Source organism: Manis pentadactyla, chromosome 7 (genome assembly GCF_030020395.1).
Source record: "Manis pentadactyla isolate mManPen7 chromosome 7, mManPen7.hap1, whole genome shotgun sequence".
In the NCBI taxonomy this organism is placed as follows: Eukaryota; Metazoa; Chordata; class Mammalia; order Pholidota; family Manidae; genus Manis; species Manis pentadactyla.
This window is the reverse complement of record NC_080025.1, coordinates 116,932,421-116,952,773: the sequence shown is the minus strand read 5'-3', so window position 1 is coordinate 116,952,773 and position 20,353 is coordinate 116,932,421. Positions and strand designations below refer to the sequence as shown.

The following is a 20,353-nucleotide window of genomic DNA, read 5'->3' as shown; positions in this document are numbered from 1 at the left end:
TTAAAGTTTTATTTTCTTAGTGCCTCTCCTGGTGTCTATTTAGCATGGTAAAGTGTGTGTCTTTTAGAATACATTTAAAAAGTACTACTTAACAAGAGAAGTGTTTTAATGGCAATATACAAAATATAGAAAAATGAAAAAATAAATGATTCCATTCTTTGTAAAAGAAGGTACAACTTTATAATTAAAAGCATGCTCTAGTGAAGTTCTCAGGTATGATTTAGAAATTTGATTTCTTAATATATGGCTACAAAGTGTACTCCTTCCTGCTTCAATGTATAGTGAGTGTTCTAAAAAGTAAGTACATTTTATTTTGGAAACCCGAAACAAAATTCTACTACATTAGTCTTATGGGAAAGAAATTCAAATACACACATACACACATACATACATACACATACACACACACACACACACACAGATATTTGTTTGTATACTTGTCTAAAGGAACTCTAAAATAGGGAAATATGAATTTATAGGAAAAATATATTTAGGGAAATTAACTACTTCACAATGTTTTATCTTCAAAAAATATTTACCACAGAAATCCTTTACATAGCAAACCCCTAAAAAGTTGCATTTCAAATGATCAGTTCCACAAAAATCTGATTCGTGCACCATAATTAGCTATTTTGCCAAAGACAATATGAAAAAGAGAATATGTAAGCAGAGCTTCATCTAAATGCACACTGGGATTTTGTCATGGTACGGATATGGAAAGTGGGTCTCTGCCCTTGTGGAAAAAGACTTAGTTCTTTAGTTTACAGGGAATCTGTCAGAAAACATGCCCAAAAGTTCAAATTTAGGTGACATAATTTTGAATTGCACAAATTCTGAGCAAAGACTCCTGTCCTTACCTCCTTATCACCACCTCACCTCCCAACCCCACCTCGATCTCATCTGCTCTGAGGGGACCCTTCACTTACTCCACTTATTCATCACTCGTCTAACCTTAACTTTACTCTTGAACTTGTGCCAATTTACTATTAAGTGAAACTAGAAATTGAGAACAAGGCTATGTAGTTTTAAAACGGAAGAGGCTGGTTATCCATCAGAGAAATCTGGACACATTAACACTCAGAAAACTTAGGATAAAAAAGTTCTCCAATTCACTTTATGATGTTAACTCCATTTAAAAATCAGGCCACACACATGCATGAAACAACTAGCACAATACCAGAAATGTTTTACAAAAACCAGCTCTCTGTAGACTGTATGTATATTTTATTCTTTTTGTGGCATGATCTGAACTCAGATGTTTGTACTTTAAACCTTCTGGCCCAGAAGGGACAAAGGTGGATTAATGACAAGTTGCAGTTTATTTTAAGTCTGTTTGAATATGACCCAAACTGAAATAGAACAACAGAGAATTTCTCTTAAGTGCCTATCCTAAATGAATCATAATTTGTATACAACAATTCATACATGCACAGAAGTAAATTCATGCATAACATTTTTAAAGTATAAACACAACCAACATCATTTTTAAAATATAAATTCAAATATTATATTTTAAGCAATTCTATGAAGCTAGAAAATATTTTAAAGTTAATTTTACCTGTATAATCCATAATGAAACAATAGGCAGAGAACTGGGTATTTTCAAAGTACAACTCAATCAGACACGAAATGAAACAGCTCCCTGCACAAACTGCTCCGGGGAAAGCCTCCTGCCATGTGACATTAAGCACACACACACACACACACACACACACACACACACACACACACACACACACACACACACACACACACACACACACACACACACACACACACACACACACACACACACACACACACACACACACACACACACACACACACACACACACACACACACACACACACACACACACACACACACACTTCTGCTTATCTCGAACTCAGGCAGCAATGGCCGTGGCTCTGCTCTCCTTCGCCTGTTCTTTTAAAGTCACCCTTAGAAAAGTCTTAAAAAAAGAACAGTTATTTCTTCCCGTATCATTCCTGCATTATTAGTTTAAGAGGAGGGAAATATCAATTCTCTTTGTCCAAGTGAAAAGAACACAGTGTTACAAACCCACATAAACCTGAAGGTGTCCAAATTTTTAGGAAGAATGTAATATTTAGAAATTCTTAGGAAGAACATATAATTTTGTCACAATGGTCATTCGATCGTATGTACATTTGATCCACTTGAAACACATTTGATTAGTTTGTAAACAAACCTAGTAAGGGTGATGAAAGAACAAACCTTTAAAGCATTTCTAAAACCTTCAACTCATTTGTCTGAGTCCTAACACCGACATCAGATGGAAAGAACATATGGTCATTCTGAGACAGATTCTATCTGATGTAATCTTTAATGTCACATTGCCACATGCCCTTAGCCATCTTTTCCTTCATTGCCAATTGTTTTGCTCTTGAATGTATCTGGCTAAAACTTTAAATAAATCTTAACAATGACTAATTCATCTTCCTACAGTTCTTTACCTTGCCCAGAGACAAAATGTAAGTAAATAAATTACCTTGCCCAGGAGTAAAATAAATAAGTAAATTACCAGCTTTTTTTTTTTTTTTTGAGCAATCTAAATGGACAATTTCCAATTTAGGAATACATAAAATACTCCCTGAAATTGCAGCTACTTTGAGGAAGATACAGTATTGTTTGTTCAGAGTGGTTTTGTTGGGAGTAGTGGGATGTTGTGGGGTACTTTATTTTGCTACTTTCCTTTTTACCAAGTTTCTCCATAAGATAATTATAAAGTTAACAGTACTTACAAAATAAGATTTCTAATTTTCACTACAATATGAAAAACATGAATAATACAGAAATCTAAAAATTCTGGGCTCAATATATCATCATTTAACAGATCTCCCTGCTAATTATACAAAATAAATGAGAAGCATCATTTCACTCAGCCATCTACTCAAAGCTTCATTACTACAAGCAGATCCCATTACACCACCATTCTGCTAACAGTCAAAAGCTGTTAATTCTCATCAACCTCACCTGTCATTGTTGCTAAGCAGCCCTGTCTCACTTCTTGGGCCTTAATTCTCTTTATCTTAATCTAGAAAGCTTTCCATGAGCCATAAAAATTTGATATAGTTTCTTCCTGGCAATTAAGATGTGCAAATAGTTAAAACATTAATGCCATGGTTGCTTTAAAATGGTAAGTTCAAAACGCCTAATAATAACTGTCTTAATTTCCACACAACTTACAAGAGTGTGGAAATATTGTTAGCCATTATAAGATGTCATATGAAATGCTATTGTATGCCTTTCACAATTTAATACCATTAGCAATGGATTTTTAAGGCTCTCATCTAATTATTTGAGTAGCATTATTTTAAGAACAATTGTTATATTTTTATCCTTCCATGTGTTTTGTAATTCTTGTTAAAGTCACAGATATCATAAGGAAATACATTTCATTAAGAAAATGAGAACATGATTAAATATCCAAATTAGAAAATATAAGATAGATGGATAGATGGGTGGACAGCTATAAAACCTACAATGTACAGTTAAGTGAGGTGCCACACCTCAGAAAGTCAGCAGAGTGATTAAGAGCGAGGCTCTGAGTCAGATAAAGAAGGTTCAAGTTGCACCTTAGCCACTTACTAGCTGGATGATCTTAAGCAAGTTTTTTAATCTCTCTGAGCCTTGGTTGGTTGATTAATTTAGTGACAAAGGGCCTAGGTCAATGCCTGGGATATGATAACAGCTAATGTGTAAAAAGCACTTAATGTGTACCAGGCAGGCATTGTTCTAACTCATGTATTAACTTACTTAACCCTCATGATAACCTTATGAGGTATTATCCTCATTTAATGGGTAAGGAAACTGAGGTATGGAGGGTAAATAACTTAACTAAGATCATACACTATGCATAGTAGAGCCAGGATTTAACCCAAGTAGCCTCGCTCAAGAGTCCTTGTGCTTAGCCACTCCACAACACTGACTCTACAGAGCAAGGTCATCAATAAATGAAGCAAAACAGGAAAAATTATTTCCCAAAACTAGGTTCATTCTTTCTAATAAAACCAGTCCTACAGTTTGCCAAATATTTTGGTTCAGATTTTATAAAAATTATCTTTTTATGGTCTATGTTCAATTCCAACTTACAGAAAAATTAAATAGAGAAACAGAATGAAAGGGATAATGTTTGAAGTCATTGTGAATGCTTAAAATAAGAGTTGTATCAGCCAGTTAAGCAGAAATAAGTACTAAAGTACAGAAACCCATAACCAGAAAAGGACCTGTGCTGTTCCCCACACTCCCAGCTCCCACTAAGTCTGCCTCTCCCCACTTTGCAGTTCTCCAAACGTCACAGGTAGACACTACTTTCCTGGTCTCTTTTTAAAGAGTTTGCACAGGTTCCTCTGACTGTAACTTGCAAAGCTCACTAAGAGCCTCCACTAGACCCTGCCTACTTTCCTCCCCAAGAATCTTCTCTATCCCCATTTCACTTCAGCAAAGAAGACTACCTGGTATGCCTAGGTGCAGCCCCCACCCTCATCCCCTGCCACAATCACATCACAGTCCTCCCCAGCATGTAGTAACAAGATACCAGAGTCAGAGGATCTTCTCAGGTCACCTGTTCTAGCCTATGGCCCAGGGACCACTGTCCTAAATGCAACTTACTGACTCAGCAGCAGCCTACATTGCAACCCTGAACTCTATCCCAGATTCCTACTACAATTCAAAGATCTTAAATTCCTGCTACACTTCAACCACTCATGGTCGAGGATGGATATGGTTATCGAATAAAGAGACTTGGGGTCTAGCCTCAACACTGCCACTCATTACCTCTCTGGTCTAAGTCCTAGAACAACCGTAGATGTTCATTTCCTTATTGGTAAAATGAGGAGGTTGAACTGGATGACCCCTAAAATCTAGTCCAACTCTAAAAATCTAGGATTCTACCTTAAAGCAATGACAGCTGGATGAGAAAACTCAAGGCACTCCCTGCAGGTAACTGCTCCTCCTCCTCCCTGCAGGTAACTGCTCCTCCTCCTCTCACCCACACCATCCCCCTTCCATCCTGCTAGGACTCGAGGAACAGCCCCACCTCAAGGATGGGAAGCCAGGGAGCCAGGGTGGATTGTCCAAATCCACAGCATTTACATTGTACGGCTAATGCTCAGAGGAAGGCTCCAACTGTTTATAGGTATACTGTTCCTCTGTAGACAGGGCCCCAGGAACTCAACTTAGGGGTGAGCAGACCAATATAAACACTCACAAAGCACACATAGAAATAACCGCTGGAAGCCCAGCCTCCTACTGGAGGGTGCACGGCCCAGTGTGCCCCCGAGGATGAGGAGGACTGGGCACCGGCAGTGAAGCTGCTGAAGGAGCACCCTCCTTCCACGACGTGACTGAGACGGCCTGCACAGGGAGTGCCAGGTTCTGCGTAGATTCCAGGGGCTCAGTCATCGCTCTCCCCTCTTTCCCTGCCTTGGTTCACCCACTGGAGTAGTTTCTGCTCCGAGTCCACAGCCGTCCACCCTCCCCAGGAGGAATGAGCATGACTCCCACTTGAGTCCCACTTCCTCTAAAACAAAAAACCATGACTTTACCATAATATCTACATCATAATGCTGACCCATACAATAACTTACTTTATTGCACATTTTAAAACCTCAGGGTTGCATTATAAATACCCTGTTTTTCCACAGTTCAGAAATGATAATACAGGGGTTTCCCTCTAGTCTCTATTCTCACCCTCCTCACCAACAAGTCAGACTTAAGTTAAAATGCCTTAATGTTATATGCCTCATCCCAACTTCCCCTTTCCCAAAGTCAGAACAAAGTTTCCTAAGATGTCGCTGCCCTCCAGGGCTTCCTACCACCCACTCTAGCCAGCATCAGCCTCAGCATTTCCTCTTCACGTCTGTCGTCCTTCCTTGGCTTTGCTTATGGAGCTCCAAGACTACTTCACGGCCTATCCCATAATGTGAGAAGACCCCCTGCTACGAGGAGTCTCTAAGTGAAGAACACTGTAACAGAGGGAGCCCAACTCCTCCCACAACTGAGCTCTACCCACCCCCAAAACCTCCAAACATCTAAGTAAGCTAAGACACAGGAACATCTAGCACTAGCCAGGTAACAAACAGCCTATGAAATAGGAACAGAGCTCACCTGCTCAACTCAGTAACATGCCCCAGACCAGTGCTGTACATTCTCCAAGGCAAAATAAGAATCATCTCAACCAGCACAAAAGCACAATTACAGTGAAAAGCATGGTAAAACCTGACAAAAGATCTACCTTAGCAAATTCCAAACCTTCTTTCTGGATAGACAACACCTGTTTGTTATGCATTAAGACTGGTAGTAGGATCCACAGCTCTCAGTGGCTGGAAAACTCTTGTAAAGTAGCAGGGCCATTCCCTTCATATGTGAGCCCCAAGAGAACTGCCATCAAGTGACCACAGCTGGGAAGAGAGAGGGAAATAACTTTCATAAGAGCTGGGGTATAGTCTCCCAACCACTCATGTTTTTCCTCTATTAGAAGATGATTACAAAAAGATTTTGGTTTCAGTGTTTAAGGCTAACCAATAAAAAAGAATATCCAGCAATTAATCCTTATGTAAATTAAGAGTCATGAGGAACACAACTAAAGTTATTAAAATGCCTGGTAAAAACATGAAAGATTAAGATTTTCCTCCCATCCAACATCCAACAATAAATTTATTTATTCAATTTTACACTTGGAAAGTGATGGTGTCTTGCCAATGGGTTTCAGCCCTGGGCAAGTTCACTATGGGTTCAACGTGACCAAAGAAATTGACAGCGAAACGTTCCTGGGGTGAAAGAGTTATACCCAACTTTATTTCCACAGTGGCAGGTGAGTCACTAAAATCCCATTCACTCAGAGCAAGTCTGCATGCAGCAAGCTGGTTTCTACCTCTGGGCTCCTCTGTTTGCACAGCCATCCTCTGGGCCCCTCTGTCCGCACAGCTGTCCCACACAGCCGACCTCTGGGCCTCTAGCCTCTGATCTGCTCTCCTGCAGCCTTGCAGCCCTGCAACCATATTGCGCCCAGAGCACTGGGCGGAGCTCTTTATATAGAGTCAACAGCCATGTATTGCCCACAGGTGTGCAGTGAGCTAGTCAACCAGGGCCAGGTGAGAATCCTGGCCACAGGAACTCTCATTTTATCCACAGAGGGTCATTTTATATACATTTGATCAAAGTGCTAGTGGAAAGATCACAATCAAAATCCAGGTTTCTATAATAAACACAGAAGTACCGAAGTCAGACATAACCCTCTGGAGAAAGCTTCTTTAGGCAAGTCACAGACCTTCCTGTGTGTGGTTGTGTTCTGTTCATCTGACTAAAGGAACCACTAGAAAATAAGTACCGGAAGTCATCAAAAACAGTCAAATGGACCATTGTGGATTGTCCCACAGGCAAAAAACAGTGGAGAATGATTCAAGAAATATTGTAGTATTCAGCTGGAGATTTTGTTAAGCAAAGAAAGTCACAAATTTCCATGGTACTCCAAAACCTAAATCATTCTTGGGGCTTTATAGCAGGATTGGCACACCCATTCTCGAAAGGACTAGACAGTAAATATTTTAGATTTTCTGAGACCATTCAGTCTCTGTCACAACTACTCAGCTCTGTCATTTTAGTGCAAAAGTAACCATAAATAATACATGAACAAATGGATAGTTTGACAACCCCTGTTCTATAATATTTACTATAGTTGACTTAACTGTTCTCTGAAAGAGCTCTGATCTTCAATTAGATCTCCGCCATTAACAACTCAACAAAGGTAATGGATTCCACTAACAACTGCCTGAATGATATGGGTTGGGAATTCAAGAAACTATTCACCCCAGTTCCTTTCATTTCTAGTGGTACTACGAGCAACACCTTGTCTTGAATAACAAGCCCATACTACCTTGCTAATTCCTGATCACATTATAATAAGTGGTAAAAGCTTAACTGACTTCTGAGAAATCAGTAATTTTCAGAGGGTAACAAAAAACACAACTCACATACATCTCCAGCTCTAAAAAAATTCTATAAAAATGTAAATCACTGGTTAAGATTTCCAAATCTCCTCAATTATGTATACCAGGAAACTTTATACAAAGTACACTCGTAGTATAAGACACAAGTAATATCTAGTTTGGTATGAGAAAATCTGGCCCTGTTACCAACAATAGCTGGAAGAGAAATCTTGAGAAATAAGAAACTTCTATTTCAATCCTAAAACTACTTTGGTTGGCCATTTCTCAGTTATGAAATTACGAAGTAGATTTAGATTATTTCTTTGGCCTTTCCTAGCTCTAAAATGCTTATAATGAGCTACACTAACCATGATATCTAACCTAGCCCACTGCAAGTATCAGCCTTGTTCACTTTTTATTATCCTTCAGGTAAGAGACAGATGATTTTCTCTTTGCTCTTTAATTTCTGGCTTTTTGAAAAGCCACTGAAAATATATTTCTGATCAGGACAATTGTTGCCTTCTTAGAAATAACCCAGTCTTAACATACAGCTATAAGTGCTTCAAGAGAAAATCTATACAATACAATACATGGAAGGTGTTTCTAGAGGCACACATTTGTGCCTGCTGCACCATAAACTCCAAGTTGCAGAGCTTCCCATAAAAAGCACGCATTCAGGTCTTCTAGCTACCACAGAAATTTGTCTCCATTTTGCTTCATTTTTCCACAATAATCACAAGTTTGACTTATAGGAACCACACTGTGGTCTGACTCCAGAATCAAGGAGACCTGGATTTAGTCCCTGCCATTGTTACCAACAAATTGAAAGTTATTCACTTCTAGGCTTCATTCTCCCCATCTGTAGAACAGGGATGCGATTCTTGGTAGCAATGGAAATGATATATACATAATGACACACAAACATTGATGTCTTTGGGAAGACAGCTGCAACACATTATTAGGTTTGAAAAAATAGTTTAACAAGCAATAGGAATAATATGATGCCATTTTTGGAGTTTTTTTGAAAAGCAAAAAGAGGAAAAATGGAAGGAAATTCTGACACATGCTACAATATGGATGAACTGTGAGGATATCTGCTAAGTGAAATAAGCTAGCCATTGAAAGATTCTGTATGATTCAGATAAATAGTATATGATTCCATGTACATGAGTAGGAGGTATTCAAATTCTTGGAGACAGAAAGTAGAAGGTTGGTTATCAGAGATTAGGAGGAGGAGCGAAGGGGAGTGTTTCATACAGCTCTTCACCAAGATGAGAAGTTCTTAAGATTGGTTCACTGTCAATGTACTTAACATCACTGCAGTGTATACGTAAAAACTAGTTAAGATGGTAAATTTTATGTTATGTATATTTTACCATAATTCTTAAATTTTTAAATAAATTTTTTAAATAAAATTAACTTTAAAACACTTTTTAAAAGTATTCAGTGAACATTTCTGACAGTAAAATTACTGATGATTCCCTTTTTCTGTTTTAAATATTTTGTCACTGTTGCAAAAGTAGAACAAACTTACTTTAAAAACATTCAAATCCAGAAAAAAATCATTTTCATTTTATATGTGATGTCAGCCTAAAACCTTGAAAGCTCTAAAATCTACCTGCTAGCAGTCCAATTAGTCTTGAAATACATTAAGATTAAATACTGTAACCAGGAACTATGTAAAATATAGTTAGGGTAAGGATGATTGACTCAAAGAATAGTAAAGGACTGGTACGAATGAAGTGTACATCTGTTCTTAAAGTTGCAGAGAAATGTTAACTTTAGATGGCATTAATGCAAAGTTTAAATTTTAATTTTTAATAAAAAGGCACTATAAAAAATAAAAATTCCATTGGCAATGCTTGTTGAATGAACAAATGGACAGAACATGCCTTGACTCTCAGAAAATGCACAAACCACTCAGAATAGATGATTATATTATACTGCTACCAACTGGCGGCTGCATCCCTAAAACACAAGGACAATAACTAAGAAAAGAGTTCATTGCTGAAATTTCAAAAGATGTAAGTAATAGAGTAACAGACTTATAACTTTTCTCCTTTGAAAGCTTTGTTTTCACTAAATTTTAGACACTATATTTTAAAAAGGCACATTGACTCTGCTATAAATCAACTATGAAAAAGGTATGAGGTGGGAAAAATACCAGAATTAGAGCAAGATCCACTTTTGGATCCTGTTTTAGGCAACACTGTACCTCAGTTTCCTCAGACATTTGAAATCTGTGAACCTCTCAGCAACCTATTACCCATACTTCATGTCTGAAAGCACCTTGTAAATGGTAAAATGTTAGGAGATGCTATTACCTATTATAATTAATTATTACTACTGACTTTTTTGCTTAAATGATAAAACATATCTGAAACATTTCTATTTATGATTATGCATTTATGCACATTTTACAAACAAAATGCATCCAATTTTTGAATACATTAAATGCCTAATTAAAGGTAAAAGACTAGTACATATCTGTCCTTGGACTGAGTCATTCTTTATATGGTACTCCATCTTCTCAATTCAATTCAAATTTTTTCCCAGGATATTTTTTTAGCAGAAACATGCCCTACATACTTTTCATGAGCATAATTTATTTTTAAATTGATGTCTGGGAATTCAGCAAACTGTATCTTAAAACAGTGTTCCATGCTAGTCATTGTTTCCATAGTCCATCAGCACTGAGGCAGGAAGTGTGATCTACAAAAAGGAACTGAATCTCATGGTGCCTTATCAATAACATACTTTAGCATTTTGTAAAAATCTGATACTGATAACTACTTAGGTAAACTGGAAATGCTTTTATATTAATGGTAACAACCAATGTAACAACAGAGGAAAAACAGATTATTTATGACTATCTCAGGAGATAAAGGTGAAATAGATTGAGTCAGGCTAGACTTAGATCAACAGCTTTTAGATTTTCCTGCTTTGTGCAATATTAAAATAATATTCGATTTTATATTGAAATAACATGAATCACTAACATAAAAATTGTCCTCATAATAAACCACCATTATTTATTTGATCATAATGATCAAATAAAATGGGGACAAAATTTAAGTGATTTTGTCAATATTATAATATATTAACAAATACATTCTACTTCAGTGAAATTAGATTCAATGAATCATGTCTTGGTATTTCACTGAGAATGTAAAGGATTCTAGGAATGCATGTGTGTTTCTTTTAAAAAATGTATACATAAGGATAGATGATATGACAATGAACAAATTACAGAGGCCAGTGAACTTTCAGGCATTATAGTGTAGAAAAACACACATAGCCTGCTTCAAAAATATCTGAGGAAATCAAAAGATAAAACACGTTATGTTCCCATACACTGTTTATCTGAAATACTCCTAATTATCCTTGAATCAAATCTTTAAAGTAATACAGATTAAAGTATGAAAAATGGTCTTTTCTGTTCAAAATAATCTATGAAAAAGAAGTCATCTTTTTAATTGTTTACTGTAACTTGCATATTTTTAAAACTAGGTACTATTTTTAAGTTATACTAAAGCACTTATCTCTAAAGTATTAGAAGATAAAAACAAAGGCTCACAGACATTCCTTACTACCAGACATAAAGTATAAAAGTACACTAAATCTAAAATACAAAATGAGTATAAAAAGAAAATAAGTTTTATTTCTACAACTAAGAGTCTGTTTTCAGATACTCAATAACTAAAATCAGAGACTGATTCCTTAAGGTGAATAGATTATTTAGGTCATTTGGGGGACAATTCAGTGATGCCTTCTCTACATTTTTGTCCCTGAGCACCAAACAAGAACTTGGTTGCACAAGTTTCCAAGGTACAGTCAAAGAATTAGGAAAAAGTAAGTGGGAGGCAAGGAGCTTTTGAGCTTGGAGTCAGTGCCTGAGACTGAGGCATTCTTTCTTGGCAGTTCATTTCAGTACTAGAGTGTGAATGTATTTGTATGCATTGACAAAAAATATAACTGTAGAAATTATATTATCCTACGAATGCTTGTTTGACATTTTCAACAGAAAAGGTTTTCAAAGAAAAAGATAAGATTTATGTTTAGTATGTGTTAAAGAACCTGAAATACTGTAATAGAAATTTTCATGTATTACATGATCACAATCATTTTCTCTATTATTGCCATAAAATCGTGATGGGTTCTATGTTAAAAGGCATAAAAAATAGTCAATCAAGAGCTGTAAATTACTAAAATGCCTATCTTGACAGAGTTAAAAACAAAGTCCCATACACTGCTCATTTCTTATCAACATACACAACATATTTCTGAATTAAAAGAGCCAACAAAATGGTATTTCATGTTTTCTCTCAAGAGACCGCAGGCAACATGATGAAATGGTAAAATTCTGCACCAAGTGTTTAATAAAAAAACAAGGCCAAAGAACTATCTCCCTAATCTTCTGATTATGATTGTTTAAGAAATCATTTTCAGGACATTGGGTTTTTCCCTCCTTAATTTAATAATTTTATTGCTATATATCCAAGGCAATCATTTTCTGTCTGGATAAAGTTATTCATCAAAAATATGTTATCCAGAGAGGGGGCGGAAGATGGCGGCGTGAGTAGAGCAGCGGAAATCTCCTCCCAAAACAACATATATCTATGAAAATATAACAAAGACAACCCTTCCTAGAATAAAGACCAGAGGACACAGGACAATATCCAGACCACATCCGCACCTGAGAGAACCCAGCGCCTCGCGAAGGGGGTAAGATACAAGCCCCGGCCCCGCGGGAGCCGAGCGCCCCTCCCCCCAGCTCCCGGCGGGAGAAGAGCAGGCAGAGCGGGAGGGAGACGGAGCCCAGGGCTGCGGAACACCCAGCCCCAGCCATCCGGGCCAGAGTGCAGGGCCCTCGATACTGGGAAAACAGGGCAGCAAGAACAGTGAGCAGGCACTGGAGGCTGGGCGACAGAGGACATAAGAAAAGCGCGCGACCATTTTTTTTTTTTTTTTGCTTTTTTGCTGCTTTGTTTTGGCGAGCGCTTTTTGGAAGTCTTAAAGGGATAGGGACCCCAATACTAGGGAAACAGGGCAGAAAGACCGGTGAGCAGAGGCCTGAGGCTGGCACCGCAGAATAAAGAAAAACGAACGACCACCTTTTTTTTTTTTTTTTAATTAAAAACTTTTTTTTTTTTTTTTAATTAAAAAAATTTTTTTTTCTTGTGTTTTTTTTGTGGTCGTTGTTTTGTTTTGGCGGGTGCTTTTTGGAAGTCTTAAAGGGGCAGGGCGGGTCACTTAATCCAGAGGTAGGGAATCCGGGATCTCTGGGCACCCTAACCCCTGGGCTGCAGGGAGCAGGGAGGCCCCTTACGGAGATAAATAGCCTCCCAGCAGCTCCTGCTCCAACGCGACTCCACCATTTTGGAGTAGCTGCCCGAGCCAGGCCACGCCCACAGCAACAGCGGAGATTAACTCCATAGCAGCCGGGCAGGAAGGAGAAACCCTGTCTGCGCGCAGCTGCGCAGCACAAGCCACTAGAGGCCGCTGTTCTCCCAGGAGAGGAGGGCCACAAACCAACAAGAAGGGAAGTTCTTCCAGCTGTCACTCGTCCCAGCTCTGCAGACTATTCCTATCACCATGAAAAGGCAAAGCTACAGGCAGACAAAGATCACAGAGACAACACCAGAGAAGGAGACAGACCTAACCAGTCTTCCTGACAAAGAATTCAAAATAAGAATCATAAACATGCTGACAGAGATGCAGAGAAATACCCAAGAAAAATGGGATGAAGTCCGGAAAGAGATCACAGATGCCAGAAAGGAGATCGCAGAAATGAAACAAACTCTGGAAGGGTTTATAAGCAGAATGGATAGAATGCAAGAGGCCATTGATGGAATTGAAATCAGAGAACAGGAACGCATAGAAGCTGACATAGAGAGAGACAAAAGGATCTCCAGGAATGAAACAATATTAAGAGAACTGTGTGACCAATCTAGAAGGAACAATATCCGTATTATAGGGGTCCCAGAAGAAGAAGAGAGAGGAAAAGAGATGGAAAGTATCTTAGAAGAAATAATTGCTGAAAACTTCCCCACACTAGGGGAGGAAGTAATCAAACAGACCACGGAAATACACAGAACCCCCAACAGAAAGGATCCAAGAAGGGCAACACCAAGACACATAATAATTAAAATGGCAAAGATCAAGGACAAGGAAAGAGTGTTAAAGGCAGCTAGAGAGAAAAAGGTCACCTATAAAGGGAAACCCATCAGGCTAACGTCAGATTTCTCAACAGAAACCCTACGGGCCAGAAGAGAATGGCATGATATATTTAATACAATGAAACAGAAGGGCCTTGAACCAAGGATACTGTATCCAGCACGACTATCATTCAAATATGACGGTGGGATTAAACAATTCCCAGACAAACAAAAGCTGAGGGAATTTGCTTCCCACAAACCACCTCTACAGAACATCTTACAGGGACTGCTCTAGATGGGAGTACTCCTAGGAGCACAGCACAAAACACCCAACATATGAAGAATCGAGGAGGAGGAACAAGAAGGGAGAGAAGAAAAGAATCTCCAGACAGTGTATATAACAGCTCAATAAGCGAGCTAAGTTAGGCAGTAAGATACTAAAGAGGCTAACCTTGAACCTTTGGTAACCACGAATTTAAAGCCTGCAATGGCAATAAGTACATATCTTTCAATAGTCACCCTAAATGTTAATGGGTTGAATGCACCAATCAAAAGACACAGAGTAACAGAATGGATAAAAAAGCAAGACCCATCTATATGCTGCTTACAAGAAACTCACCTCAAACCCAAAGACATGTACAGACTAAAAGTCAAGGGATGGAAAAACATATTTCAAGCAAACAACAGTGAGAAGAAAGCAGGGGTTGCAGTACTAATATCAGACAAAATAGACTTCAAAACAAAGAAAGTAACAAGAGATAAAGAAGGACACTACATAATGATAAAGGGCTCAGTCAAACAAGAGGATATAACCATTCTAAATATATATGCACCCAACACAGGAGCACCAGCATATGTGAAACAAATACTAACAGAACTAAAGGGGGATATAGACTGCAATGCATTCATTCTAGGAGACATCAACACACCACTCACCCCAAAGGATAGATCCACTGGGCAGAAATTAAGTAAGGACACGGAAGCACTGAACAACACAGTAGAGCAGATGGACCTAATAGACATCTATAGAACTCTACATTCAAAAACAGCGGGATATACATTCTTCTCAAGTGCACATGGAACATTCTCCAGAATAGACCACATACTAGGCCACAAAAAGAGCCTCAGAAAATTCCAAAAGATTGAAATCCTACCAACCAACTTTTCAGACCACAAAGGCATAAAACTAGAAATAAACTGTACAAAGAAAGCAAAGAGGCTCACAAACACATGGAGGCTTAACAACACGCTCCTAAATAATCAATGGATCAATGACCAAATCAAAATGGAGATCCAGCAATATATGGAAACAAATGACAACAACAACACTAAGCCCCAACTTCTGTGGGACACAGCAAAAGCAGTCTTAAGAGGAAAGTATATAGCAATCCAAGCATATTTAAAAAAGGAAGAGCAATCCCAAATGAATGGTCTAATGTCACAATTATCGAAATTGGAAAAAGAAGAACAGATGAGGCCTAAGGTCAGCAGAAGGAGGGACATAATAAAGATCAGAGAAGAAATAAATAAAATTGAGAAGAATAAAACAATAGCAAAAATCAATGAAACCAAGAGCTGGTTCTTCGAGAAAATAAACAAAATAGATAAGCCTCTAGCCAGACTTACTAAGAAGAAAAGAGAGTCAACACAAATCAACAGTATCAGAAATGAGAAAGGAAAAATCACGACGGACCCCACGGAAATGCAAAGAATTATTGGAGAATACTATGAAAACCTATATGCTAACAAGCTGGGAAACCTAGGAGAAATGGACAACTTCCTAGAAAAATATAACCTTCCAAGATTGACCCAGGAAGAAACAGAAAATCTAAACAGACCAATTACCAGCAACGAAATTGAAGAGGTAATCAAAAAACTACCAAAGAACAAAACCCCCGGGCCAGATGGATTTACCTCGGAATTTTATCAGACATACAGGGAAGACATAATACCCATTCTCCTTAAAGTTTTCCAAAAAATAGAGGAGGAGGGGATACTCCCAAACTCATTCTATGAAGCTAACATCACCCTAATACCAAAACCAGGCAAAGACACCACCAAAAAAGAAAACTACAGACCAATATCCCTGATGAACGTAGATGCAAAAATACTCAACAAAATATTAGCGAACCGAATTCAAAAATACATCAAAAGGATCATACACTATGACCAAGTGGGATTCATTCCAGGGATGCAAGGATGGTACAACATTCGAAAGTCCATCAACATCATCCACCACATCAACAAAAAGAAAAGCAAAAACCACATGATCATCTCCATAGATGCTGAAAAAGCATTTGACAAAGTTCAACATCCATTCATGTTAAAAACTCTCAGGAAAATGGGAATAGAGGGCAAGTACCTCAACATAATAAAGGCCATCTATGAAAAACCCACAGCCAACATTATATTGAACAGCAAGAAGCTGAAAGCATTTCCTCTGAGATTGGGAACTAGACAGGGATGCCCACTCTCTCCACTGTTATTTAACATAGTACTGGAGGTCCTAGCCACGGCAATCAGACAAAACAAAGTAATACAAGGAATCCAGATTGGTAAAGAAGAAGTTAAACTGTCACTATTTGCAGATGACATGATACTGTACATAAAAAACCCTAAAGACTCCACCCCAAAACTACTAGAACTGATATCGGAATACAGCAAAGTTGCAGGATACAAAATCAACACACAGAAATCTGTGGCTTTCCTATATACTAACAATGAACCAACAGAAAGAGAAATCAGGAAAACAACTCCATTCACAATTGCATCAAAAAAAATAAAATACCTAGGAATAAACCTAACCAAAGAAGTGAAAGACTTATACTCTGAAAACTACAAGTCACTCTTAAGAGAAATTAAAGGGGACACTAACAGATGGAAACTCATCCCATGCTCGTGGCTAGGAAGAATTAATATCGTCAAAATGGCCATCCTGCCCAAAGCAATATACAGATTTGATGCAATCCCTATGAAACTACCAGCAACATTCTTCAATGAACTGGAACAAATAATTCAAAAATTCATATGGAAACACCAAAGACCCCGAATAGCCAAAGCAATCCTGAGAAAGAAGAATAAAGTAGGGGGGATCTCACTCCCCAACTTCAAGCTCTACTATAAAGCCATAGTAATCAAGACAATTTGGTACTGGCACAAGAGCAGAGCCACAGACCAATGGAACAGACTAGAGAATCCAGACATTAACCCAGACATATATGGTCAATTAATATTTGATAAAGGAGCCATGGACATACAATGGGGAAATGACAGTCTCTTCAACAGGTGGTGCTGGCAAAACTGGACAGCTACATGTAGGAGAATGAAACTGGACCATTGTCTAACCCCATATACAAAAGTAAACTCAAAATGGATCAAAGACCTGAATGTAAGCCATGAAACCATTAAACTCTTGGAAGAAAACATAGGCACAAACCTCTTAGACATAAACATGAGTGACCTCTTCTTGAACATATCTCCCCGGGCAAGGAAAACAACAGCAAAAATGAGTAAGTGGGACTATATTAAGCTGAAAAGCTTCTGTACAGCAAAAGACACCATCAATAGAACAAGAAGGATCCCTACAGTATGGGAGAATATATTTGAAAATGACACATCCGATAAAGGCTTGACGTCCAGAATATATAAGGAGCTCTCACGCCTCAACAAACAAAAAACAAATAACCCAATTAAAAAATGGGCAGAGGAACTGAACAGACAGTTCTCCAAAAAAGAAATACAGATGGCCAACAGACACATGAAAAGATGCTCCACATCGCTAATTATCAGAGAAATGCAAATTAAAACTACAATGAGGTATCACCTCACACCAGTAAGGATGGCTGCCATCCAAAAGACAAACAACAACAAATGTTGGCGAGGCTGTGGAGAAAGGGGAACCCTCCTACACTGCTGGTGGGAATGTAAACTTGTTCAACCATTGTGGAAAGCAGTATGGAGGTACATCAAAATGCTCAAAACAGACTTACCATTTGACCCAGGAATTCCACTCCTAGGAATTTACCCTAAGAATGCAGCAATCAAGTTTGAGAAAGACAGATGCACCCCTATGTTTATTGCAGCACTATTTACAATAGCCAAGAATTGGAAGCAACCTAAATGTCCATCAATAGATGAATGGATAAAGAAGATGTGGTACATATACACAATGGAATACTACTCAGCTATAAGAAAAGGGCAAATCCAATCATTTGCAGCAACATGGATGGAGCTGGAGGGTATTATGCTCAGTGAAACAAGCCAAGCGGAGAAAGAGAAATACCAAATGATTTCACTTATCTGTGGAATATAAGAACAAAGGAAAAACTGAAGGAACAAAACAGCAGCAGAATCACAGAACTCAAGAATGGACTAACAGGTACCAAAGGGAAAGGGACTGGGGAGGATGGGTGGTTAGGGAGGGATATGGGGGGGAGAAGTAGGGGGGTATTAAGATTAACATGCATGGGGGGGTAGGAGAAAAGGGAGGGCTGTACAACACAGAGAAGGCAAGTAGTGATTCTACAACATTTTGCTATGCTGATGGACAGTGACTGTAAAGGGGTTTATAGGGGAGACCTGGTATAGGGGAGAGCCTAGTAAACATAATATTCATCATGTAAGTGTAGATTAGTGATAGCAAAAAAAAAAAAAAAAAAAAAAGGGCAGTTCCTGTGTGGTAACCTCCAACGAGTTCTACACAAGGGTATAAAGGGCATATAAAAGTGTAGGCAAAGGGTCTGTTTGTGTTTATACAGAGGATCAAAGCCTAATTGGGCTACCCCGAAAATGTACTAAGATATGATATGAAAAAGAACTTCCAACATCTGCACTCTCTGGAAGACTCATGCCAGAAGATGGTCATCAAAAAACCCCAACAAAGATCCACGCACTGCTACAGCTGTAGATGCACTCATCCCACCAGTTCCTGGACTTGCCATGGGAATGAAGAGGGAGATATCTAAGCTGGCCTGTGCATACAGTAAAACAACAAAATTGGACTGGATCTATACTGTTGGAACTCAACCAAGAATTTGGAGAAGTGCAAAATGTAGCGCTCCAAAGTCTTACAACTACAAACTATTTACTGTTAAAAGAACATATGGCATGTGAACAGTCCCCAGGAATGGGTTGTTTTAATTTGTCTGATTTCTCTCAGACTGTTCAAGTTCAGTTGGACAATATCCACCATATCATAGATAAGTTTTCACAAATGCCTAAGGTGCCTAACTGGTTTTCTTGGTTTCACTGCAGATGGCTGGTAATTACAGATATGCTTTGGTTATGTAACTATACTCCTATTATGTTAATGTGTGTGTGCAATTTAAGTAGTAGCTTAAAACCTATACATGCTGAAGTTACTCTACAAGAAGATATATCAAAGAAATAATCAATCTTCCCATGTTTTCTTCCGCCTGCTACTTCTATAGCTTTTCTTCTTCCTTCCTAATTACAACCCTTAAATAGAATTCGTGCCTCATATCAAATTTACCGAGTATCATAATTCTTCCAAGTGGTAAAGATACCTCAAGACAAATGCTGGGCATAGAAGCCACAGGGCATAAATATGCAAAGAAGTAAAAAGCTAACTTTTTCAAACAATAAGGCTTCTCTCTCACTTACCAACTTCACATTTCCCTGTATGGCCCCGGAAGATGACTGGTTAGCCAGAGACGGGTAAGATTCCTCAAGGGAGGAACAACCTAAGACAGGCACAGTCGCAGGGGGGCCATCAGGTGAGAAATTGGGGATCAACAGAGGTGAGGCTTAGAACCTCACCCCCCCTGTTCTGAGAGAAATCTTCTGCATACGTGGATGTTTTATTGCCCTGGTCTAGCTTGGATTAACACATAGTCTACAGGCACACACCTGATCATCTACATGTGCTCTCTTACAACACTAAACTATGTTTTCTACCTTTATCTTGTATCTACCTACCACTTCAGCATTTTATTAAAAATAATAATAATAAAGAGAGAAATGTGGTATCCACATATAAATCATGTATAAAAACCAAATGAGTATTCATATTTGAACTGACTGTTTATAGTTCATAATGCATGAGCAAAACTGAAAGTTTCTGTGATGACTGCCCTTGTACTGTTCACTATGTAACTTATTCACTATGTAAGAATTTGTTCTACATGTAAAAACTTGTTTGTTATGCCTCAGAAGATTGGAGACTGACAAAAATTAGGCTTGGGGTGGAATAATGATTGTGCATTGAGCATTGACTCCCCTATACA

The 20,353-nt window shown here is 38.3% G+C and overlaps 1 protein-coding gene across 8 annotated transcripts in view; it reads right to left on the bottom strand.

Annotated features, from left to right (window-relative positions):
• ST7 (suppression of tumorigenicity 7) overlaps window positions 1-20,353 on the bottom strand; it is a 263,640-nt gene that overhangs the window by 208,720 nt on the left and 34,567 nt on the right. The window contains exon 1 of one of the 8 annotated variants that reach the window (XM_036905693.2): window positions 1,559-1,694. The exons of the other annotated variants lie outside the window; for them this stretch is intronic. Within the exon in view, the coding sequence (XP_036761588.1) occupies window positions 1,559-1,571 (13 nt within the window). The 5' untranslated portion in view covers window positions 1,572-1,694. Of the gene's footprint in view, window positions 1-1,558; window positions 1,695-20,353 lie in introns of those variants that run through there. 8 annotated transcript variants of the gene reach the window in all.